This window comes from Parasteatoda tepidariorum, chromosome 8, assembly GCF_982258835.1.
Source record: "Parasteatoda tepidariorum strain Cologne lab strain chromosome 8, Ptep-v5.0, whole genome shotgun sequence".
Classification (NCBI taxonomy): domain Eukaryota; kingdom Metazoa; phylum Arthropoda; class Arachnida; order Araneae; family Theridiidae; genus Parasteatoda; species Parasteatoda tepidariorum.
The window spans coordinates 76,093,619-76,120,570 of NC_141762.1; the positions used below are offsets into that span (position 1 = coordinate 76,093,619).

General features: G+C 29.2%; 1 protein-coding gene across 1 annotated transcript in view; it reads right to left on the reverse strand.

The window, feature by feature from the left end:
- LOC107437490 (substance-P receptor-like) overlaps positions 1 to 3,075 on the reverse strand; it is a 36,605-nt gene extending 33,530 nt beyond the window's left edge. Inside the window, exon 1 of the mRNA XM_016049507.4 lies at positions 2,705 to 3,075. Within this exon, the coding sequence (XP_015904993.4) occupies positions 2,705 to 3,075 (371 nt within the window). The remainder of the gene's footprint in view (positions 1 to 2,704) is intronic.
- Between the last annotated feature and the right edge of the window lie 23,877 nt (positions 3,076 to 26,952).

Sequence of the window (26,952 nt, forward strand, 5' to 3'; positions counted from 1 at the left end):
CTTCATATTAAAATCAGCCAAATTCAAGCTGAGCACAAATTATAGCCGGTACTGTTCTCTAGGCATACTAACTATACCTTTTTTATGGTTCACGACATAGCAAAAAAAAATCATAGTCAAATTGCAATCTAGTACTGATCATTGTATGTTGGAATCAAAATTCTAATTCAGTTGGAAAAAAATATCTGCGTGCGTTTCTGCGCTTTATTTTATATTTAAAATAGTCAAATACATTAATTAATTACATGTTAATAGGTACTCAGCCAATGAAGATAGAGTCATAATAATAAAAATCTGAACATAGAGTTGAATGTTATTTGGGTCATTTTTACTTTACGCTTTGTGCGTTTTTCAATTTCTTTATCGTTTAGCCACACTCCTTGCGATACAATTCCTAAACATTTTTCGCTATTTTTCTCTGATCATCTTATATAGTATAAAAATGCGACAAATGTGAAGGCATCAATAAAGGATTTAAAAATCTTAATTCAATTTGCTTAAATCAGAAAAATATTTGCATAAATCGCAACTAGATTTAGTTTTTATTAGAAAATGCAATAGAAATATTCATTTTATAAATCAAAGAGTATTGTTTGAATTTTTATTTCCCAATTTCTTTCCACCATTATTAATAAACTGAATTCCATAAATAATAATAAGACAAGATAGAAGGCTAATTGAAAATTATAATGGGAAAATCAACATATGGAATAATAATAGAATTTACAGCGTTAATTCCGAAATAAACAATGAATTAAAAATGATGGAAATAAAAAAAAAAAATTCCAAGAAATGCATCTATATTCTTATGTTTCGGCTGTTTTTACGCAAACTATGAATATTTATCATAAGTTTTTAATTGTATAATGAATTGATTTTACTTTTTGTTTCGGTTTGTGCGTCTATGAGAGTAAATGCATAGAAATGTTATTTAATTTTGACTAAATTTAAGAAATTTTGACTACTTGCATAGGGCGATTTGATTATAGTTTTGATAAAAATTTTGGAATGAATAATCTTCGAGGCGTTTTGAAAGTTTCAAATATCCTTCAAATATTGTGTTACTTTCAAACTTTTTTTTACATTTCTTTAACTTTGCATGGTTTAAATTAAACTAAAAGGTAGTCCAATTAAACATCTTAAGGTGTTAGTGAATTTGAATCACATTATGGTTCAAAGTATATGGTTCAAAAATAAAGACAACTTCTCTCCAAAAGTACTAAACAGAAACATTTTCTATGTTTCACTACACAAAATATCAAACGTTGTTCCAACTGATCTTAGCTTTCAAACTGTGGCACTGATAGGCATTTTTTAGGCTAGAATACATGATTTTATGACTAATAAAGCTAATTTTATGACAAACGATTTTATGACCAATCACACTAACTATGACTAATCATTTATCCAGTGTGTTTGTATAAAGACAACTATAATTAAATTATTATAGTCATTGCGGTACAATCGTTATATAACTGACTGAGTTCCACTTATTGTTGTGTCGTGAAGCTCAATCAGCATCATATTAGTGTGTAGGGGGGAGTGGGGTCAATTGAAACAGGGTACGATTGTAACAGAGCAAAAATTTCGAGTGTCAGGTTCTAGATTTGGTTCCAAGGTGGCGCACAAGGTGTGTTTAATAAATCTACATGTACAGCCCTGCTGGCAATCATTTTTATGTACTTTTGAAAGAGTTACATCACAAAAGATATTTTCACGCTACGTAAGTACTTTTTTTGGTATTAGAATATTATATTGTAACAAAGTAATTTTGTTTATACAAATAAAAATTATTAACCGAATATGTAAGTGGACACCTTAATTAACATTTCAATAAAAAAAATTAGTTTTGTTAATAAACTAACATTGTTTTAAGCAAATGAAGCTGAAATGCCGTCTTGGGGACGATTGTAACAATAAGTAAAGGGACGATTGTAACAGCTGAAAATAAATAATCTTATGTTTATAAACCATTATTTAACTCTTTAAGAACCACCAATAGTTTCCTGTATCACTTATACTATGTTGCATGTGCATTATTTTATTTGTCACATTTCACAGCATAAATTAAAATTTTTAACCCCTTAACGTTAAAAGTATAACCCTTTTGGTCTCTGCTCATCATTATTTTTACTCCTAAAATCAATATTAATCAATAAAAAATAATTGATCAATAAAAAATATATCACAACTATGATAATATGTATAATTAACTATGTTTTAGTTGAATTTATGAACTGTTATAATTGACCCCGTAAGTGGGGACAATTGTAACAAGTGCACGACTGTCAAAAATTGTTAATAACTAATATAATAACATTTAAAATAAGGTATTTATTTTTTTTCTAGTAGAGGATAGTCTACTTTACTCGTCTGTCAATTAATACTAATAATATATTGGATTTTTTATTAGTTAAAAATAGTTAAGTAAAAAATGTTACGATTGACCCCATTCTCCTCTACCAGCTAGTCTGGCAAAAAATGTGGGTGGTATTAAAGTGTTAACCAGTGATCACATTGCAACCCTTAAGATAGTAAAAATAAGCTTGATGGTATGCTGTAGCTTTGAGGTGGTAATTTATAAAGACTAATTACTTGTGTTTTTTTATGTTATGAATCAGTATTTCTGAGTTTTTTTAATTCAAAAATGCTCAATTTAAAACCACATTTCAATAAAGTACATAACAGAAGTTTGTTCACTTACCTATCTAGGCCAACAACCGTCAATGTGTAAACAGATACAGAAACGGACGCGTGTTGTACAAATTGTACAACCGGGCAAAACTCAGGTAGAAATATCCAACGACCAAGAACAAAGTCCGTGTATGTAAATGGTATGGAAAATACGGCCATAGTGACGTCTGACAGAGCCAAGTTAACTAGAAATAGCCTGATAGAGCGTCGTTTCCCTAATAGAAGTACAGCTATGGCAGCAGCGTTACCACCCAAGGAGGCTAGAGCTGTACAGCTGTAAAGAATAACAAGAAAAAGCTGTACACCAGGACCCATAGCTTCCAAAGATGAGTAGAGCTCATCTGCATCAAGGTAGGAGAAGTTAGATACGTTTGAATCCATGTTAGATAATCTGAAAGAAATTTTTTTTCAGTTTTGATAATTTTAACTTCACATAAAATCAGTACAAAACTATACAAATTTCAGAGTGTCTAAAACTAGTTAATATTAATATTGAAGTTCAAAAAAAAATTGATTGCTTACGCTACATATTGTTGCTTGAAAACTGACTTTCTAAAAAATAGGTGAAGCACAATTTTTTTATTTTTTGAAGGAAATATAGAAACAATTCCACGAAAAAATTTGGATTTTACCATAAATGACAAGCTTAGAAAGTGCGGTTTTCAAGCAAAAGTGAAATCTCGATTTAGGACCAATTTTGCAGTTTCAATAGAAGACAAAGTTGAACCTATTTATTATTTTTGTATCCTATCATGAACGAATTAAAAATAGCATGACATAAACTGTACTATAAACGATAAATAAATGTACTACGCCATTGAAGTGTGTTAATTTACTAATAAGAAAAGCAAGAAAAAAAACATTGAAAATAGTTTGATTGCTAAAAGATTCTTTGTTGCTATTAACAGCACTGTAATCAAATTATGGTAAAAAGCATTAGCACCATCAGTGAAGCATTTTCCGTAGCATTCCATTCAAATAAATTTTTTACGTAAAAATTTATTTAATTACAGTGTTTCAATTTATTAATTACAGCAGTATTTAATTACAGTAAATACTGCTGTAAAAATTTTGGTAAATAAGATTTTTGTTCCGTAAAGTTTTCAGATGGAAATGGTTTTAACGGCAAAAAGTACTGTCACTCCAAATGCTGGTATATTTTATCGTAATTGATCCAAATTTTCTTACAGAGTGCGTAATAAACATCTTATTAATCTTGTTTTTATTTTGATGCTTCCTCAAACAATGAACCTGATTTTAAAGTTTTTAATTTGATCTTTCTCAATTTGATCTTTCTCAATAGTGTTATGTTGAGTTTTGATAGTGAGGTAGTTTTTTCCCTTCTCACGCTTAAATATTAATCAACTACGCATAAACTTTTTAACTTATTTCCTCCCTTCAGTTTTGAGAAAGTTTCAAAAAATATGAATTAAAATTAATAGTTTTATTAGCCATTGTGTATAAGTAAGAAAAACGTTTATGTACCTTTCTAAAACCTAACATAATGTATTCGAAATCTATCGTTTCAGGAATATTTCGAAATAAAATATTCAATTGAAATGATGAAATATTACTTATTATATTAACAAGCGCATTTAAAAAAGTGTAAATGTTTGACTTAAAACTTATAAAATAATTACAATATCATAGGCTAATATTTACACAAGATTATAGCACAAAAATTTTTCTAATATGATAATCAGACTTAAGAATTTAATTAGCTATAGAGAGAAACAATGCGAATGTCAAACTTATAAAATAGTTACATTGTTTGTTTAAACATGTTCGTAGAAAACTAAATAAAAGTAAAGAAAATATTTTAGGATTCTTGTAAAAATGTTTTCTCAAACAATTTAAGTTTTCATTTCTCGATAAGAGCTAATTAATTAAGAACACATTAATCTTTCGTCTCACGCTTTGCAAAGTAATAATAAAAATAACTTGAAAATGGAGAATTTATAAAATTTATTAGATAGTCAATTCAAATGTGAGCCATTTCTGAATTTTGGTACTTTAATTTTCGACGTACAAATATGATATGCAAATATATTTGTTTATTAGTCAGCTATAGTGTCACAGAAAGTGAGTTAAGTTTGAAAAAAAGAAAAAAATTGAATATTCGATTATGTAGCATTTGCTAATGCTAAAAAACGATTTTAGTGTGCATTTTTTGCTACGGCGTAGCATTACAGATATTTATAAAAGTCTGTTTTCTTCTTATAAACCCTCTTTGATCTCATCTGGGTTAGTTGTAAGAAATTCGAGAAAATAAACAAAACAAATGGATTTTAAATTATTAATGTAAAAAAATACGAAAAAATACATTGTCTACAGGACTACAAAAGTACGTGATGAATTAAAGTGCTACGTTGTTGTATTCCAAACGCACCACCTCGAAACCGAATTTATTGTTCTGCGTGATTATTTTCAATAATATTATCTATTTCTAAATAATATTTTGTTCAAGATTTTCTAAATTAAATTGCGCTTAAAATAAATTTCCAAAAAACAATATTTTATAAATCGTAAATTGCAGAGAATTTAAAGTTAACATGCGCTTTTTTTTTCAATTTTCGCGCATTTCTACTTGGATAAATTGTTGATAATATTTGATAGCTACTCCTCCCTGTAAAATATTTCATGGCTTGGTAACCGCGAAATTACGCAAAGGAAAAGAATTGTATACAATGTTTACTAGAGTAAAAAATGAAGACTTGAATTTTTAAAAATGAAAGCCCTACAGTAAATATTTACCGTAAAAAAAATAAACTTGTAGACAAAATGAGCAGTAGAGAATTGAGAATATTAGCGAAGTAATTATAGATCGGTGGAATGAGATGTTTGTGAATTGATCATCGCTGTGAGCAGAGGTGCTAAAGGAAGTAATTGTGTCGGCGATTTGATCTGTCAGTCGATCGATTGTCTGTGGTATGATTATCGAATCTTAGAAAATTCGCTGGCATTATGTGGCCAAATGTTACAAGATTTAAATAAAGATTATGTTAAATCAATAATCAATTCTTGAAGCATGTGCATCAGAAAAATAGTTAAGTTCTCCGGTCATATCCAGTCTCTAGATAAGTGTGTTAAAATGTGTAAATATGATGCTTTTGATGAATACATTCGAGCACCACTAAGTGCACGCTAGTTCAACCTCTTTTCTTCAAAAAATCCAGATTTTAAACATGTAGTTGGCATGAAAAAGAAACTTAATAATCTAGAATCCTAGGACATTGAAATTTTTTGTAAGTGGATATGAATATAAGGTAAATACCAGACCAAAATATTAAATGATTGATTGGGTAGAGTGTAAGTGGAACTAGACATGCACGTGTTCATCTTCGCGTGTGAATTCCAGTATGGTTTCGACCTAACATAATGAGAGATATGCTTTGAAAATTACAAAAAATAATAGATTAGTTTATGTTCTTTTTTTCTCTTCAAATGCAAGAAATAAAAATTATCAATAAAAATTATCAAAAAAATGTCATTTATCTAGGATATTCATCAAACAAGAATAAGAAACTGAAGCATGCTATTTTCAAAAGTCTTAGCAAGCTTAAAAAAATTTAAAAGACGAATTTTTTGTAAATTTTTATTAATTTTAAGTACTATGAGAAGTATTAATCGATTTTGAAATTATTATGCTAATTTCATTTTTATTAAATTGGCAACTTTTCAGCACTAAGTGCAGCAAAATTTAAAAGTTCATTTTTTTCCCGCCCACTTCACTCGTGGGCCCAGTTCTTAACAATAATAGTTAGTTAATGAGCCATAATGATTCTTTTTTTTGGTATATTGTCGATTTGATATATTGAGTATTTAAAAGTACCTAGCACTTTAAATGAAATAAATTTTGTAATATATGAAGTAAAATAAATCTTTAAATCCTATTTCGAAATGAAAACTAATTTTAAAAGCGCTAAATTAAAACTAATTTTAAATCTTTTTATATTTAACCTCTAGATGTAAGTGGTAGTGCAATTTTATTTGAATCATGTAATCAATTAATCGCATTCATCATTTCTGAGGCAATGAAACCAACTATCACTTCCAGAAAAGCATTATTCTCTATTGTTAGTATTGTTATTATTATTTTTCACGATAATAAGCATTTGTTTATTACTGTTATGAGGGTAAATCTTGAAGTCGAAGTTGAGTAAAATAATATATATATATATATATATATATATATACAGGGTGTCTCAGTTAAGCGTTTCAAAACTTCTAAGAGGGGTAGGGGGCATTCTGACGACTCGAAATCATATAGCAATGTGGGGTCGGAAATGCTTTCCTGAAACGGTGACGTACACAGAAGCACCATAAAGAAAAGAGACCGTAACAGAAAAATCGCTGTAATAACACATTGAAAAAATTATGTGGCCTCCTCGGTCACCCGACCTATCATGTCTTGATTTCTGGAGTCATATGAAAACACTGATTTATGACACCCCTGTTGATAATGCTGGTTGCAAGAATCGCAGTAGCTGCCTGCGAGATATGCCTGGAGTATTGCAGAATGTTCGAATGTCCATGCGCCGGAGATGTGAGGTGTGCATTGTAGCCGGTGGCAGAAACTTCGAACACTTACTTTGACCCATGTACCATATAATTTTTTCAATGTATTATTATAGCGATTTTTCACTTACGGTCTCTTTTCTTTATGATGCTTCTGTGTACGTCACCGCTTCAGGAAAGTATTTCCGACCCCACATTGCTATATGATTTCGAGTCGTCAGGATGCCCCCTACCCCTCTTAGAAGTTCTGAAACGCTTAACTGAGACACCCTGTATATATATATATATATATATATATATATATATATATATATATATATGTTAACTCTTCTTCTTTTCCCTCTGCTGTCAAACATGTCTTGTTGATAATTGCACCTTCTTTTTTGTAATGTCATCTAACAGATTAGAATGCAGATGTTTGACTTCACGTGTGCATTTTTATTTTTAACTGAAGTTAAAAAGCCGACCTTATTCTGAGTCTGCAAAAATCAATGTTAAACTGTGAATCCTCGTAATTTTGAATCCAGAACCATGATGACTCAGGGGATAGAGTGTTCGCCTTCCAATGCAGTCAACCGGGTTCGAATCCCAACGATGGTTGATCGATGCGAATTCCGCTCCCGGCTTGCATCAACCACAGTGCTGACATGAAATATCCTCAGTGATAAACGGATCATGGGTAAGAGTCCTCTTTCGTCAGGCTAGCCATGGAAGGTTCATTTGGTCGTCCTCTCCATATAACGCAAATGTGGGCTAGTCCCGTTAAAAAGTTCTCCACGGAGTCAATTTTCTCCTTGTACTTGATTCAAGAGTTCCCTTGCTGTCTGGATTGGGTTCAAAATTACAAGGGTATGTACTACATTAATAGTCGTAATAAATCCATTAAGAACATTAATAGTCGTAATAAATCCAAAAATTAGGCCTGCTGTTCAACAACGGTAATAAAATAAAATAAAATTTTGAACCCAATCCAAAAGATAAAAAAAATTCTTGGATCAAATATTGGAACAAACTAGCCTTTGTTTACGACTTTTTGATGCAATTAACCCGTATTTGAGTTACATGGTGAAGAAAACCTCGAAAACCTCAAATAGTCAGATTTCAAGGAGATTCAAACTCATGATCAGTCTACAACTGAAAGTATTTTATGCCAGCAATAGGGTAAGTAAGACCTAGGAACAGAATTTGTTTACACCATCCACTGTTTGGTTTCGAACTAGGGACACATCATTGGAAGGCGAACGCTCCTTCCCCTGAGCCCCCGTGACTTTATATGTGTATTTGCTGACCTCATATGAGTCATAGTTTTTTGCTTTCATTTTTGATGAGAATTTTAAAACATAAGAATTTTAAGATATAGTCGAACTGGCTGTGAGTTCAGAGAATATAGCAAATGATTTTCTTTTTGAAAAAAAAAGTTTTAGAATTTAATTTTCTCTTATAAACACTTCTTTAGATACTATAATTTCAAATTAAAATTTAAGTTCGGATTTTAAGAAGTTGAAGTATTGTTGGCATAACGCCATGTTTGATTGAAATACTTTTATCTCGAATAAAAAGTTCAAATTTGCAAGAAAATTGAAAGAAGAAGAAAATTGAAAGAAATTTGCAAACATGCAATAAATATTTATACCTTTTTGTGTAGCGTGAAATTGAAAGTGACATTTTCCCATGAATAGCTTTTTGACGAGATTAGTTCTGATCATATACATACCACCAGGGATAATATATTTCTAACTTTTACGAAGTTTTTTTCTTCATAATTTTAACACACTGAGAAAAAGAGTGTGATCAAAACTACCATAATGTTGTAAAATATACAGTGTTTTTGATTTTATGGGAACACCAAAAAGCTCGGTAGGAAAGGACTTGGTAATTATTTTGGTATAATAATATTAAATCATGCTTTTATTATGTGTGAAAATTGTGCTAAATTTGATAATTTTATCCTGATACTTTAGGGCATAGAATAAAAACATTTTATTTGGTTAAATTTACTTTTCAGTTTTTTACTATAACTATAAGTATACTTATGTATATCTATCTTATATATATATACTAGTTAAATAACCATTCTTCGCATGGGGTGTATAAAAAATAAGTAAACAATAAATAAATCAGTACTGAGAAATACTAAGTAATCCAACTCAAAGCTGAAAAGTCTACAACAACACAGTTAAAGAGCGTAATGGAAGAACCAGGTAAGGGCAATTTTTAGGGGAATTAATGAATCAGAGAAAATAATAAAAAGTGGTTCTATCAATATCGGTATGTTTCATGTAACAGAACTGCCTTTGCCTTAACTTTAATCTTAACATAAAACTAATCCCGATCAGTTTTTATCTTCCTTGCATGATTTTTATTTCAAAGTAGGCAGTGATAAATAAAATAAAGCAAAAGAATTATTAGTCCCGCCTTCTATTAAATTGGTAATAAAGTAGTTAAGATGCAACTTTTTTTTGTTCTGAAAATGTCACGTACCTGGTTAAAGTTTTTCACTTAATGTAGGCAAAATAATCTCTTTTTTTTTTACTTAAGCTTGTTTACTGCTCTTTTCGGTGGCTTACGTTAAGTAAGCAAAATTTCAAAAAAGTAGTTCATCCCAATAAAATAAAGATAAAATGTACTTAGTTGTACAATCATTAGTTAGTAGTGTTAGTAATCTTAGTTAGTAGTACAATCATTTGGCATGATGCTACGTCTCGCGGTCAACTCATAATAGTCAATATTTACCATCATCACGTAATTTTCTTCTTTACATATGACTTTATAAGACGGTAACACATTTATTTCCTACGTATTGATATTAAAAACTGTTCTCATCAGTGCTGTTTTAAAAATCACCAAATATCTCAATATAATATTTTACACCTATAATAATATATTTGGTACTTACATAATCCTTCAGCATTTGAGTTTTGTGAAAAATATATTTGTCAATGACAGCCAACTAAAGTCTAATTTTTCCTTACAAAAATAGAATTCCAACTAAAACTTGATAAGAACTTTGGAGCAAGACCATTTCTGTATATGGTAATTAGTGATGGAGCAAAGTACGTTTAATTTTAATTCATTAAAACATTAATACACTATCTTTGCTACCACTAAAAAATATTTTCCGAATCTATGGAAAACCCGTTGTAAATTCTTATCAAAACTGCACCAATTATCATTACCGTCAGTAAACTTTCCTAGTAACATTTTTTCCTTTAACTTTGTTCTTAAGCACATAGCTTATTTTGTTTCATTTCAATGAATAAGTCTTATAAATATTGATAAATCATTTGCGTCAATAATAATATGGCGATTTTATACTGCTCACCAAAATAAATAAGTATTTTTTCTCCAATATTTTTGCTTTTCAGTAAAAAGTTTTTTTTAATATCAATTAATATGCAACCAACATTAATTAAGCATCATTGTTGTCTATGAAAGTATGAAAATTTTTTATGCTTCTTCTAGACAAATAAATATCTTTTTTTTTTCATTACTCTTGCTTTCTAGTGCAAATTTTTTTTCTTTTATTTCAATATCACTTAAATTAACATTGTTGTCAATATTAAAATGGAGATTTATTACTTTTTTTTCCAAGCATATAAGCACCACATCCCCATTAATTTTGCCTTAAATACATAAATATTTATTTTCAATTCTAAATAAAGGAGAAGCATGTATTATATCAGACAACTTTAAAAGCATTAATTTGGTGACGTTAGACAGAGCGTTCTATCACGTAATGTTGTTCAATTAATTTATCTGGCATAGAAAATATTAAATAATTATATTTTTAAATACGTGCAACAAACTGCTTTTTGATCAAATAAAGCTATAAACTAGACGTTATCAATCACTGATGTTATCTTTAAAATATGTGAAAAATTGAATCATCTATAGTAAAATTTGAAGAAATTGCTAACGTTTAACTAGACAGAAAATTCCATTTCGTTTTTCGCTCATCCCGCTTGAACTTTTTGTCGCAGAATGTTCTAATGTCGACAGCGACCTTCTTCGAGCTTTGAACTGTCTATTTGCGCCTAATTGCACCGCGTTAGGCTGGATGGGTTAGAAGTCTATAAAGCAGGCATAAATCCACAGACAGGCCTTCATTTTTATATATATATATTATTAAATACAAGAAAACACGAAGAAAGTTAAGAAAAACAATAAGTTTCATTTATTTCGCTTAAACTGCAAGTAAACAGAACTCATTAGATAAGTTCAAAATGAAGATAAAACAAAGAAAAATTATAGACATATGAAAAAAAAAGTTGGGGAAATAATAAGTAAAAAAATAACGAACGACAGTTTAAAAAAAAAAAAAAAAGGAAATTTTATTTAAAAAGCCGGAAAAAGAAAGATATAATCGTGTGGGATATAATCGGGCGGATATAATCGTAATATATATATATATATATATATATATATATGTGTGTGTGTGTGTGTGTGATTTCTGAAATATCTATGGATCTTTGCAAACTGCCGATTTATAATATGTGACGAAATATATTGTGAGGCAATACTTGGTAATTTACCATAGAACATGGTACATCCATTTATTCAATTAAACTGACTCTCCAATTTTATATATTTTACCAAATGTGTGGTAATAAGAATTATAACTTTTAAAACCAGAGTTTCCGTTAATCTTTTATCATATGGAATGAACAACATGAATTTTCTGTATGAATGGAAAAATTTCCATATGAATACTGTATATTTTGGGTTTTGTTGCCAGACTAGTTCTTATTATTTTTTTTAACAGAAATCTGTTTATTATTCAGTAAGTAAATTTACCAGCATTTATTTCCATTAAAATATATAAGTTATCCAAAATTTTGAATAATTATATTTTTTATATGCCTTTGCATCCCGTAAGCAGCTATGCAATAATCTTTTACATAAATAAAATTACTACCATTCGGCCCATTCTCCAAAGCACATTAATTAAGAGTTAATTCCATTAAGACAACTAATTGGCTAATAAGTTGTTTCATTTCGAGGTAATTGTTTAAAAGCATTCTTGAAAGTTAAATTATACGCTTTCAATCTTTATTTAGTTTCATTGAACTTTTTTTTGTTTAAAACTCGAATCAAAGTATCAATATTAAATAACTATATTGTAAGAAATATTTAAATATTCTGCTCGTTTTATACACCAGACCCTTGGCTAATAGAATTTTGTTAAAATACGGAAAAGTAACTTCAAATTTTGCATAATTAAATTTTAAAAGAAACAGCTGCTCTCATGCTTTATTATGGGCTATAATAGTATGATTTAGTATTATATTAACAGTAATAATATAATAAAAATTTTCTACTTTAACCAGCCTTTTATTATTTTTTTCCGAATTAATCTGCACGGAGTAAAAATCTCTGCTGAAATTACCATAGTGACATTTTTAGTAAAAAAAAAAATTATAATTCTGCTAATAAAATCAAAATAAATGGTATTCACATAATTTATTTAGCAATTTTTTTCAATTTTTATGTAAACAGTTAACCGGATATTCTGGTTTTTAAAACTATAGTTTTTATTACCACACATTTAGTAAAACATACAAAACTAAAGAATATGGTAGCAAATGGTTTTTATGCCATTCTTTAAAAAACTTGTGATAAATTCACACAATAAACGGAGTTTTATGCACTTTCCAAATTTTTTCACTTTACATATAACCTTATTTTATAAAGTTTATCTTATCAAAATCCTTACCAAAGTGCTTCGATAAAAATTACCATGCTTTTTGGTGATCCCATAGAGTCAGAATATCTGTAAATTTCACCATACCCCAGTAATTTTGTGCATATTTTTTTCTCTGATTAATATTTTGTGTTAGTTTTCTGAATTTTGACCTATTTCTATTACCACGGGAGTTGGTGAGTAAAACGAGAAGGGGGTTAATTCTTCTCAGTTTGGCTCAAAACTATCTCGAAGCTAAGACCCTCTAAATGGAAGTTTTCTGAAGCAGTTTATCACTCAATTGTTTGTATTAACTGCATTACGTCTTAATGAATGTATTTTAGAGAATCGATCATACCGTTGTGATTTGATTTGTGCAAAAAAACATTATTTTGTTGTTGCTTGCGAGAAAAAGAAGCATAGAAATTGATTTAATTACTAAGTTTGGGTAATTTTAATTTTTGTAATTGATTTAATCATTAAGTTTGGATACTTTTCAGTTTGAAAATAAACGGCGTTTCAGTTCAACTTCCTGCATCAGCTTATGATAAATTGTTTGTTTCTGACGATTTCATGCCACTCTACTAATATGTCACTTATTGAACGACAACTTCAATTAGCTGTCAATGAAATTTTAGCAATGGCTGCAGAAAATGGTTTTACATTATCTACTCAATGAACTCACTGTGTGCATTTTTCCGCAAACGTGGTCTTCATCCGCATCCTGAAATCATTCTAAATAATTGCGTTATACCTGATGTTGCTGAAGCAAAATTCTTGGGAATGATATTTGATTCATAAACTCACATTTAAACCTCACATAAATTACGCTAGGAAAATGTCTAATTTATTAAATATTTCGAAAGTTCTAACAAAATGTTCTTTGGGAGCAGACATGGACGCAGTGATTAAAATATATCGTGCTGTTATACGTTCAAAACTTGACTATGGCATTCCCGTATATTCATCAGCTCGTTCATCTGTTTTAAAATATCTCGACACAATCCATCATCAAGGTCTTAGAATATCGTTGAGGGCATTTCGAACTCCGCCAGTTGAGAGTCTGCATGCGTTATGTTCCAAACCATCTCTTCATTTCCGTCGCTCTACACTTTCTTTATTACTTAAATGCGGATTATTATTTTAAAATAAAAGGAAATCCACATCATTATATTTAAATGCCATCAATCTCTAGTTTATCATTCACTTCTCTTCATGTACATCTTACATCCCTTCATTTGGGATAAAAATAATAAATATTTCAAATAATTTCAACATTTTCAATTTCGTAGTTCTTACTAATATCGAGATTATCGCATCTAGAATTGACACCTCGATGTGTGTCTTAGATATTGTTTATAATTCCAAGAAATCAGACGCCAGCCTCAGTGTTTTTATCCAAACATTTTATGAACATCGTAATAACTATAATGATTTTTACTATTGGTTTAAAACATGATAGTTGGCTGTAGTGCAGTTTGAAAATCGGAATTTTGCTATAACCGAACAATTGAATCTAGACTCATCAATTTTTACTGCGAAATGCTACACTATTTTTCTAGCTCTTAATTTTATGTCTGACCAAACTTACTGCAAGTGGATGATTTATACTGACTAGCGTAGTTTAATATCAAGTGTTCTTCACATCAGGAGAAACCCCATGCTATGTAAAATCCAAAGTTTCTTTGCAGAATTGTGTGATGAAGGGTTCCATATCTACATTTATTGGATGCCATCTCATGTTGGCATAAGCCGGAATGACCTTGTTGATCTTACTGCTAAAACCACTCAAAATGTAAGCAATAATCTTATAACAACTCTTGATTTTAAACGAATATATAAATCCGCACCATAATGGGCTTGGAAAAAACATTGGAATAAGCAAATTAATAATGAAGTAAGTGAAATTTATATACAGTTTGATCGCAAAACCCAAGTTATAATCAATAGACCTCATATTGGTCATTCATGATTTACCCATATGCATTTACTAAAAACTGAACATAGTTGTTTTCTATGTCGTATTGACATTACTATTAAACATATTTTAACTGACTACGAGCGATTCAAACATTTGAGGAACATACTTTTCGGCAGCTTTTATCCTAATCTTCAATCTTCGCCCTATATTTCACAACCTTTTAAAGTTCATCAAGATTATATGACTTTATTCTTTAATTTAAGAAAAAAATATATCAGTTTGACCTAGATTTTAACTTAGTGACTCAGTGATTAAGATAACGTAAAATTACATATATTTGTAATCAATATTAAAATTGTAATGAAAATGAGATGTATTGACACACTGAGAAAACAGTATGGTTAAAACTACCAAGATATGGTTGAATTTTTCGTGCATCTGACTTTAAGTGAATTCCAAAGATCGAGGTAATTTAATAAAAGAGAATTCTAAAACAATACAAAATTCTACTTCATGAGAAGAAAAGGCTCATCACCTCTAAACTATTAATTTGATAGTTTCTGGATTTGTCTCAATTAATTTAACGAGAAAATTAAATTGAGAAACAGATCTTTTGCTCCCAAATAGTCCCTGGATAACAATGTAAAGTGTATACATTAGTACGTTTCAAACAAGTGCTTTTAACACACAAAAACACTTTCAACTTCTTAAGTATTCATCTTTGTGACTCGTGAATGGCCTCAATCAATTTTACTCAAAAAAATACACATCAAACATATCAAAATCTCACTTGTATGGATAGAAATATCAGAGTTGTAATTAGGTACAAGTATACAAATTTATACTTTTTGTACATAAAACCTTCGTAACTTCTAAAATATAGGCCAGATCACCTCCAGATTACTCTCATACAATTCAGCGTGACAAATTACATCGGAAACAATGCCTCAATTGCATATTTAGAAATAATAACTTCTTCCATTTTAAATCACCCCTTTTTCCTTAAAAAAGAGGAAGCGCACAGAGGAGAGAAGAAGAATTTTCTAGTATCATTTACAGTTTTGCAAAAAAGATTTCTAGGAAAAATGTCTATGGTATTAATTTTACTGAGGAAGGACATTTTTGTTTTGCTTAAATTCTGGACTATAACAAAATTTAACAAATGCAATTTTTTTTAAAAATGCCAGATTTAAAAGTATAGACGTTATGATTAAAAATTATTATTTTAATGGAATTACACTAAAGCGTTAGTTTATTGCTTCATTGAGAAATTTAGCGATAGTATATGTCAAATAACAAATTTGTAAATTTAAGAAACTGGCCTTGCAAAAAATTTGACAAAAGCAAATTAATGTACAGATTTTAAGAAAAAACCACTTCATATCTCTGTTAATCACCTTTCAAACAACTTTTAAAAATTATTTTTAGTTATAGAAATTATTGTTACATTTGAAAATCGCTTTTGAAAAATATATATATATACATTTATATATACATAAAAAATATAATAATTAAAAATATTTTTCTTAAAATCTTGGGTTTTATTTTTTTTAAAAGAATGATATAACCAAATTTTTTTAAAAAGAAAACTTATTGTTATTTAAGTTTATCTGTACAGCATTAAGCATATATTTTATTTTTCTCTAACTACTAAAACTCTTCAAAATATACAGCAAACTCCTTTTTATAATATACATATTTCTTTCTTCCATTGAAAAGAAAATATCTTACAAGAATCCTTTTAAAACGTTACTTCTTAAAAGAATCAAAACTGTATTTAAGAGAACAAAATGTTTTAATAAAATGTTTTAATAAAAAGTTTTAATAAATTATGTGTTGACAACACAATCTAAATTACGGAAGAGCGAAAATATTTCATAAACAATCCAAACTTTTCCTACCTTAGTAACGTATCATTTGCCTAGAGATGATAAAACTGGGAAAAGGGTTCACTGCTTCCAACAAAGCCGGATTCCGGAACTTTTCTGGAATAGATCGGGAACAGGAAGAGAATCCCGAAAGGAACTCCAAGAGAAGGATCCCATCAGGAACTCAAACGCACATGCGCAGTAAAACTCAGCTGGAGGCCAGAATTCAATCTTTGCATTGTTTAACAAATCAGAATTGTCTTTATTTTTCCTTTCAACTAACCACAGGTTGCCATTTTCTCTTAATTAACGAAAGTACGCATTAGACGTAAAGAAAGGAAAACAAAAAAACATGTTAAAATGTACTTTTCCTGGGATGCAACGTGAAAACGAGCATTAAAAATTACTTCGCGTAAATTAAATTAAACACAATACGATTATGAACTGTGAAAAGAAAAGAAAACAGGAAAACATTGTTTGAAGAACACTATTGACATTAATTAACAAACATTTCCGCTGCTTTGCTAAAAAGTATCTATTATTAAATTTTTTTAGAGGTTCTTTTTTCCTGTTAACGTAGTTATCTTGAGATGCAGCAAAAATGCGATAAAATTAACATGAGATAATAGCTGATTAATAACTTAATTGCTTCAAAAATAAACAAATAAAAAAATGACTGTCGACATGCTTCAAGCGTTTCAAAAAAGGCACCTATTTTCAAGACTTGCCAGGCGTGAATGCGAAGAGACAAAAGTAATTCATTTTCATTTTGCTTTTCATCTTCTTTTCTACCTCGGCTACTTTGGTTTCTCTAGTTTTGTTTCTCATCTTTATTTTTATATTTATGTTTTACGTACTTAGAGTTTTTTTTTAATGCAAATCACTTTCGTTTTTTTTTCGCTTTCATATTTGGCAAGTCTTGAAAATGGGGTCATATTTTTGAAACGCTAGAGTCATGTCGACTGTTCCTTTCCAACTTGTATATTTTTGTTGTAAGTTTTTAATGATGTCACTTCAGTTTCTCATGCTTATTTATTTAGGATGCGATAATATTTCCCTTAAAAACAAAACAGAATAATCATTCTTTGTAAGCAGTATATAACATTGCTTAATTATCATTATCTTCAGTATTATCATCGTATTAATTTTATTACTACTATATTGTTTTAATAACGTTTCAATCATTTGTTAGTTTAATTTTCACCAGATGCAGCGTAGATACGAATAAAATCAATTATTTCATGCAAACTAATCTAGCTACGATACACAAAAGTACATACCTTACAGAATAAATCCTAAAAACATTGTTCGTTTGTTAAAATGCTATAGACATTAAATAAATTTCAACGTCTTCTAAAAGGTATCATCATCAGCTTAGCTGCAAAATCGTTATAAATAAGATTTTTCAAAAAGGGTATAGGTGGTTTTGATTTCACAGAAAAAGCATCTACGTACGCAGTAAAAATCGTATCCGGATCAAATTACAGTAAAAATTACGGTCAATCAAGCTGCCGGAAATTTTAACCGCAAGATAATAAAAAAAAACTCGAAATGAGTTACTTAAGAAAATGATATATCGTATTATTACAGTAATTTTTACTGTAAAATCACCGAATTACTCAAATTATAATAAATATTAGGGTATTATATTTTGCGGATGATACACCCAAATTGACAGTACTTTATAACATAATTTGATCAAGAATTCTTTACAGTGAACATTTTTTTTTGACCCTCTATAACTTATATAAAATTTAACTTAGAATTCTGTATTATTTAATCGAGTTTAAAGTAATCACAAATATCATTTAACTACTAACAAAACATTATTTAATTACTAACTAGTAATTTTTATCGAAGTGCTTTGTTTATGGTTGTGATGAACTTAACAATAAAATATTGTTTTATAAAGTGTGTTAAAATTTGGTACTCGCAGTTTGGAAAAAGGGTGTGCTATTTTCTATTTTCAGTCAGTGGATTTGAATATTTTTAAAGTGATCAGGAAGTGTTTTGAGAATTATCTTATATTTGATTTATAATATTTCTTTCCAAATTTCTTTCTCTGAATAAAACACGTTATAACGTTCTTGTGAGCAAAAACCTTCTAGACCCCTTGTTATTAATCTGCACTATATTTTTTACCATATATATATATATATATATATATATATATATATATATATATATATACAATGTTTTGCAACTAAGTCGTACTGGCTTTCATCTTCCAATGAGGTGAACTGGGTTCGAATCCCAGCTATGATTGATCTTTACGAATACTGCACCCGGTTAACACCAACCAAAGTGCTGACATAAAATATCCTCAGTGGTGGGCTGATGATGTGCTTGGGTCCCTTACCGTGAGGCGAACCATGGAAGTGTTTCGTGGTTTTCCTCTCCATGTAACTCAAATGAGGGTTAGTTCCCTTAAAAAGTCCTCCATGAAGGCAAATTTCTCTCAATACTTAAACCAGGAGTTCCCTTGTCTTCTGGATTGAGTTTAAAATTACAAAGCTACGGAGTTGAACATTGGTAGTCGTAAACCAAAACTTGGTTCTGCTGTACAACGACGGTTATAAAATAAAATAAAATGTTCCATAATTAAAATCTTTAACATGTGATACATTACCTAAGACTGCATAATAAACTGCAAAATAATATTTAAGCGGCAAAGAAACAAACAGGTGTACGAAAACTAACGAATCACTAGTGAAGAAAGCGTAATCAAACAGATTATTATGTTTCAGTAACGTTTTCGTCTTAGTGTTTATCTAGATCTTTGTAGTATGTTTTTTTTTCTTTACTCAAACACTGATTTGCAATTAGAGAATTTAGAGAATGCACGTTTTCGGTTGCATGAGATTAATCCATGGTATCTTTATCAATAATTAATTAGCATATCCTTATTGTTTAATTATAACCATGAAAATTTAAATCTCTTGCATCAAAAATTAATTTTTTTATTATATTTTAAGCAATAAGTTTTCAATTTATTTCTAATCATTAGATTGAAAGATAACCCTGAAGATTAACGAATTAGAAGCCTGAAGATTAAGAAATCAGATAAATAGATTGAATGATTTTCTTAACCTTTTTTTATTTTTTTGTTGATATGAATATACGATTCCTTATAGCTCTCAGTTAATTATTGATTATCAAGTGACGAAACTAGTAATTAGTAATTTTTATTTTAACTGGGGATCAATACATATCTATAAAAATATAATTATAAATTATATTTAGTTAATTTGTCGAGACAATGTTATGATTTATATTACCAATTTAGAATCATCTTAATTGACAATTTATTGTTTAAAATGAAAAAGTAACTTTAAAATAAACTTTGGAGAAAACTGCTTACTTACTGTTTTTTAATGAAAAAACAAGAAATTTAATCACATGAAAGCTCTCCTCACTAGAAGAAAGGTGTAAAATTTTAGTATTATGCATTACCATTAAATTTTTGAAACACATGCATGAAAACCTTTAATTGAAAAATGTTTGAGGAATTCTTAAATAAAATCTAAAATAAAAAAAATCTTCAAAGTTATTTAGGCATTTTTTTTAATAATATTTTTTCTAAAAAAAGCAAAAAGCGAAAATAGTGTATCTGGAGATGGAAGAAGCAACTACGGCTTATTTTTGAAACTTACGTAATAAAAAGGGCAATAACCTTTATTCGACTTAATATGGCAAATAAAAAACATGAAAAATTTCTATTACATTATTATATGATCCTTGACGGTGACTAAGATACTATTTTAGACGAAGCCCTGTTACGCAATTGCTTCGACGGAAAATCCTTCATGAAACATCACTTTGATATTAAATTCAATTTTTGTTGACAAAAATCGAATTCATAACTCGTCGAGTGCAAAACTTTGTTAAGTAACAACCTGTCAAAAATCGCGTACAACAAATATTTAATTTAAACCCAATTTTACTCATACAATATTTTCAATAAATTATTATCCGTTTCTTTGATACAATTTTTGATATTCATGCTAAGCAAGGGAGATCTAACGTTTTATGTAAAGAGGAAATCCTTGTACACTTTAGTAGTTTTCTATTTCCATCAGAAATTCTGTTTCACATGAGATTTAAAACGGAAGATGAAGTAATAAGATGACGAAACTCCAAGAGTTTTTTAAAAGAATTTAGAAGTATTTTCAACTTTGAAAATCTAAGTTAAAGTAAAAATTTCTTGAGTAAGACTTTTTTTCTACTTTCTTATGGAAAAGAAAATGAAATACACATATAATAAAGGAAACCTGTAGCCCCTTTTTTTATACAAACGCATTTAAAATGCATCCAGTGAAGCTTTAAATTAAACTAAAACTTTGTGGTATATTTGGAATTCCGCATCAATTTGATTTAAAAAATTTTGTCGAATAATCAATAACTAAACGTATTTCTCTTTCACATTTGGGGATTAACCCCTTCTGTGTTGGATTTTCATTTTTTCTTGAATTTCTGTTTTAAAAAAGCATTTTTTTAATCTCAGAAAACTAATATATGTTCTATCCTAAGTTTGAAAATACGAAATATTTTCTCAGCAAACAGTTTTTTGCTTAAAATATGTGATGCACCTCCACTGATCTCCAGTTTTCCCTGCAAAGCACCCAAGTTTTATTTTTAAATACGCTAACGCAAACATTGCTTTAAGGAACTTAAGCTAAATATTTGCTTAAAATAAATATTAAAATAAAGTAAAAAAATTTCGGAAAATAAAAATAAATAACCAGTCCTGAGCATCTAAGCGTAAAAATCTCATTTATCCCAAAACTATCATAACTATTTCGGTATGTTTGGGTAACACTAAAGAAAGCGAAATTACATTAAGTAAAAAAGGATTTTGATTTCAATCAAGGTGGGAAATCTCACTACAAAAATTGTGTAGACAGTGGGACTAGCTGCACCCTCTCTTAGAAATATTCAGAAATATAGAAATAATCCCTTGATTAAACAGGCGCGTAAGTAGCGACGAATTCAGTCAGTCCGAACAGAGAAGGGGTTAATTTGTAGGACTGCTTGTTAAAGGGAAAAATACTGTGATATGTGAGGGTTACCACGAATAATATTACCTATTTTTTCAGGTTACGAAAATAATCGGCATAGAATTTATAATTATTATCATAACATCATCTTCCAATATGAAATGATGGATGTTGTTGGTCCAAAAGTAAACATTCCACGATGCTTGACCATCGTAGAAGTGAATCAACATTTTCTATAGCGAGATACAAAATTTTGTTGGTTCATCAAAATTAAACTTCTTTTAATGTTTAACCATCATAGTATTTAAGTAGCATTTTCCATAATGGAATGATGGAAGTTTGTAGGCAAATCAAAAACCATAAACACGTAATGGAAAATGATTGTGGGTATCAAATGATGTTGGAGGACCATCATTAACCGCACTGAAACCAAAATAAACCATCAAAAAGTTTTCATAGGACCATAAAGAATTTTGGTTTGGGTAAACATTACATGATGGTTGAACCATTATAATAATAAAATTGTTCCATCACACTTTGATGGTTGTTGTTGGTTCAATATTAATAACCATAATTTGTTGGTGTATCATAAAAATGGCCATGTAATTCTGTCTTAGTTTGATGGTTGTTGGTCCAGGAAAAGAAAACGTAACTTGCTGGTTTTCCATCACAATGATAAAATAACATCTCTCATCTTATTTTGATGGTAGTTATTGGTAAAAAAGAAAAGCGTAGCATAATAGTTGGACCATCATACTAGTAAAACAACTTGTTCCCTCTTATTTTAAAGGTTATTGCTTGCCCATCCATAATAAACATAGCATGACGGTTGAACCATCATAATAAATAAATAACATCTTCAATCATATTTTAATGGCTGTTATTGATCTGAGGGGGAGGAACCCTCTCATATTAAGTTGAGAACAACTAGGACATAAATCAGCAAAACATTTATTAACAACTGAAACATAACAAGATAAAACAGAAACGTAAAATTAAGTATGAGTGTGTGCGCAGAGCAATGTTTGAAGCTTCTTAAATACTGGGGAAAGATACAAGGTTTCCGATCCTGTGTAAGTCATCCAGCTGATTCCCTTGGCGACTACGCACCATGTCTGGCACCACAGATCCAACATTAGTGTACACAACTTGTTGGTAAACCATCAAAATGGCCATACGACTTCTTTCATTGTATTTCTATGGCTGTTGTTGTTCCAAAAATAAACTCATAACTTGACCATCATAATGCTAAACAACATCTTCCATCTTATTTTATTTTGATGACTGTTATTGGTCCCACATCAACAAGCTAACAAACATAGCATGGTGGTTGAACCATCATAGTAGTAAAACAGCATGTACGAACCTAATATTTGCAACTCATCCCAGTTTTCTTTTCTGGTTGATACAAGATGATTGTGGAAGCCATGATACTAGAAATAGATATTTGGGTATTTCTTTTGATTTGTTTATGATTTATTCACAGTTTAGAAGAATGTTTGGTCTTATCATTTTACTGAAAAAAAAACCTTTTATCGACTGATTTTTGTTTTTAAGTAAACAATAATGGCTGATTAAATTAAACAACTGACAGCTTTTTGCTAATTGCTTTCCAACACTCCAATCTTTCTTAATACAGAAAACACCCTAACCATTATATTACCTCTTTTATACTTCCTACTTTGACTTTATTTTTTTCCACTATGTTTTCCAAACTTCCTTTTTATTTAAAAATATTTATTTGATTGATTTTTTTTCTTTTTATTAATGACCAATTGTTTTATATATTCAGAATTAATAAATATTAGGAATTCAGAATTCATAATATTTATTCAGAATTAACAAATTTTATGTTTCTAAAATTTTATATTATGATGCCTAAATAAATGTTACAAAATAAAAAACAGTCGTATAAAAATAAAAAAAGCTATTACTTGATATCTGAAGGATATACACAAATAGAAATTGAGGTTACATAAAGCCTGTAATAATTACGCTTATGATTGCCATACACGCTAAGATGTTTTATAATTTCATGTAATATAAGCTTATTCCATTTGAGTAAAAGTTTTCATTAATGTATCTTCTTTATTATCGATCAATAAAGTTTCAAAATCTAATAAATATGATACTTATTTTGTTATAATATAATTTTTAAAAAAAACTATTGAAAAGAGCTTTACTTACTCTTTTAAGAAAAATTCTAAATGGATATACCGATTGAAAATTATTTTAAACTACATTTTCGGACAGAAATTGAAATTTCATAATCGAAAATACCATTATTCATTTTTTAGCGTGCTTCTTTTAGCAAATTTAATCTTAATACACTAGTTTCCATTTTTCAAAATAAGTTTTCCTTTTTTAATTTATAGATGGGAAGTTATGAGAAATATATATCAGCTTAAATATAATCATAGAAATTCAATGGAAAACTTCTTTGTTGCTAATCATATTGCTGGAAATAATACTAAACATACGAGTTTTCTTTATTCTTTTAAACATCAATTTCACCGCTTTATGCACAAATTCTTAAATATAACTACAATCTAATATATGCAATTCCATTTCGAAGGGCTTTGCAAAAAAAAAGTTTAAAACAAAAGCTTAAGGGAGAAGAAAATAGAAACACTTGAAAGATTATAAATATTACAATATTGCATAATTTAAAAATAACTGTACATATACTCATTCCATAATTTTTATAATCTTATTTTCTTTTAAATGTTATAAAAATGCTTTTAACAGAAAATATATAGTGAAATACGTTGAGTATTCCGTTATTATTAACATTTGCATTTAAATGACGTAAACAATGTTCAATAAATTAATACGATCACAAGTTAACATTTAAATAAAAAAATGATAATACGAAAAAATATTTAAATACGAAAATAAAAGCAAATAATGATAATTGCCGCATGCAGCGAATAATGTATTAACACACCCCTAACATATTTAATTAAGGAGTAAGGTTTCATCCCCTTCGTGTGTTGATTAAATATATTTAACAGAAATATATTGATTTATTTGTGATAAGTTGGATTCTTTTAAGCTTGTGTAACTGATAAAGAAGCTTTTGTTTTAAATTTCAACCAAAATATGTATAACAATAAAACACATTAAATCCAAATAAACCGAATATGCTTTGATAATTAGTCTTAATACACTAAGGGAAAAATACATTAAAAATTGCCAGAATACGGTAAAATTTACCTTGTTTCTAACTCTATAGGAACCAGAAATAGCTGCCTAATTTTTACCGTAGCACTTTGGTTATGATTTTGCTAAAAAAACAATCAAATTGTTTTTGTAATATGTAATAAAAATTTGGTAAATGTGGTAAAATTTGGTAATGATACCTTAAAGCTTGCCATACAAAAAATTTATTTGGTTCAATTTACTTTTAAACTTTCTATTTATTACAAAACGTATGTTAACACTAAGTTTACGGACGTTTCTTATATACCTATCTCTACGGACACACGTCAATTTGACGTATGAAAGAATTGTAATTAATTTAATAAATTCAATTTAGTATATTTTTATCCACCACTATTTCTAAATAATTCGTAGGCCTATATAATTTACCACTTCATATTTCAAAATTTACTTTGTTGTTATTTACCATTTTTTTTAATTATTTTCGATGGTCCGGAGCAGTTGGCATCCCTGCACTTAGAAACCAATGTATATGTATATCTACTATAAGAAAAAAAATGAAGATATGAGATATATATTTATGAAATATTCTAGTATTTTAGGTTTCAATACTCGAACTAAGCAACTGAAACCTTCAAAATCTGACTCTCTGACATCAATTGACATTCTGCGTTTGTTCTTTCAATTATTGCTTATAGGCAACAGTTATTTATCACTTGTTTCATTTGAGATAACGAATCGAAGTATTGTCGGTACATTCCTATTTATTATTAATGTGATAATTGCTTGTTTACTTAAACTTTTGTCTAAATTATGATCGCGTCAAATGGACGCATATCCGTAGAAATAGGTATACAACATAGAGAATTTCAGTATTTCAACGCTTTTGAGGTAAATAGCATTTAATATATATTTACTTCGATCAATGGTTAAAAGTCATTACAAGAGATAAAATAAGAATTCAAACGGGTTTTATAATTTTCCTTACAAAAGTCGAAATCCGTCAAAATGACGTGTCCTGTAAACCTAGTGTTAATAAGACCTACAATTTTGAGAGCAGAATTTTCTGTAAAACTTTATGACAAGAATGGGAGAATACCAAATTAATTGCTCAAATACAATATGCTTTTATTTTATTAACCAAAATTTCGATCGATTTTTTTTTACCAGATAGTCCATTACCAAACAGTATGATAATTTTGCAAGATTTTTTTTCTAATTACATATCTTTCAAGAAATTAAATTAAAAATATTTGAACGTATAATTGCAAATAGTAACTTAAAGGCTAAAAATTAACGATAGTAAATTATTTTAAGCTAATTTAACTGAAGATGAAGTCTTCTAAAATGTTAGGAGAATATATTTCACTACAGTAAATATTTAACAAAAATATGCATTTACCAAAAATATATATTTAATAAAATATATATTGATGACCACAATGCTAATAACATGTAGGACCACCTTTAGCTCTAAAAACTGCTAGCACGCGCCGTGGCGTTGATTTCACAAGGTGCTGATAGGTAGTGTGAGGTATCTGGTACCAAGCGCTCACCAACTGGTCCTGCAATTTCCTCTCATTGCGAGGGGGTAGCGTGGCAGCACGAATTTGGTTTTCCAAGTAGGACCACAAATGCTCTATTGGTTTAAGGTCAGGTGAATTTGGGGGCCAAGACATGACTTGAAAGTCACGGGAATGTTCCTCGACGATTCGACCCTTATGACATGGTGCATTACAATGTTGGTAAACACCATCCCCCTCGGGAAAAACTGTTGCCAAGAATGGGTGAACCTGGTCTGCAACTACGTTCAAGTAGCTTACGTCAGGGATAGTTCTATGATGATTATGTCCTAATGTGCCCTTAAAAATAGTGTTCCTGGGCAAGAAACCATGAAAACCTGGGCGTTCCTATTGTTATAGATGGAGGGTGGTCACAATGTAATGGCTCTTCGGTGTATATATTGTTTATTCTTATCTCGCCCCGCCCTATTTTAGGGCATACGAGAGTTGATAAATACACAAATGATACCTTAAAAATACATAAATCTCTAAAAGTTATCGGTGTATATATATATATATATATTCTACGCAGCTATATATATAAATTCTA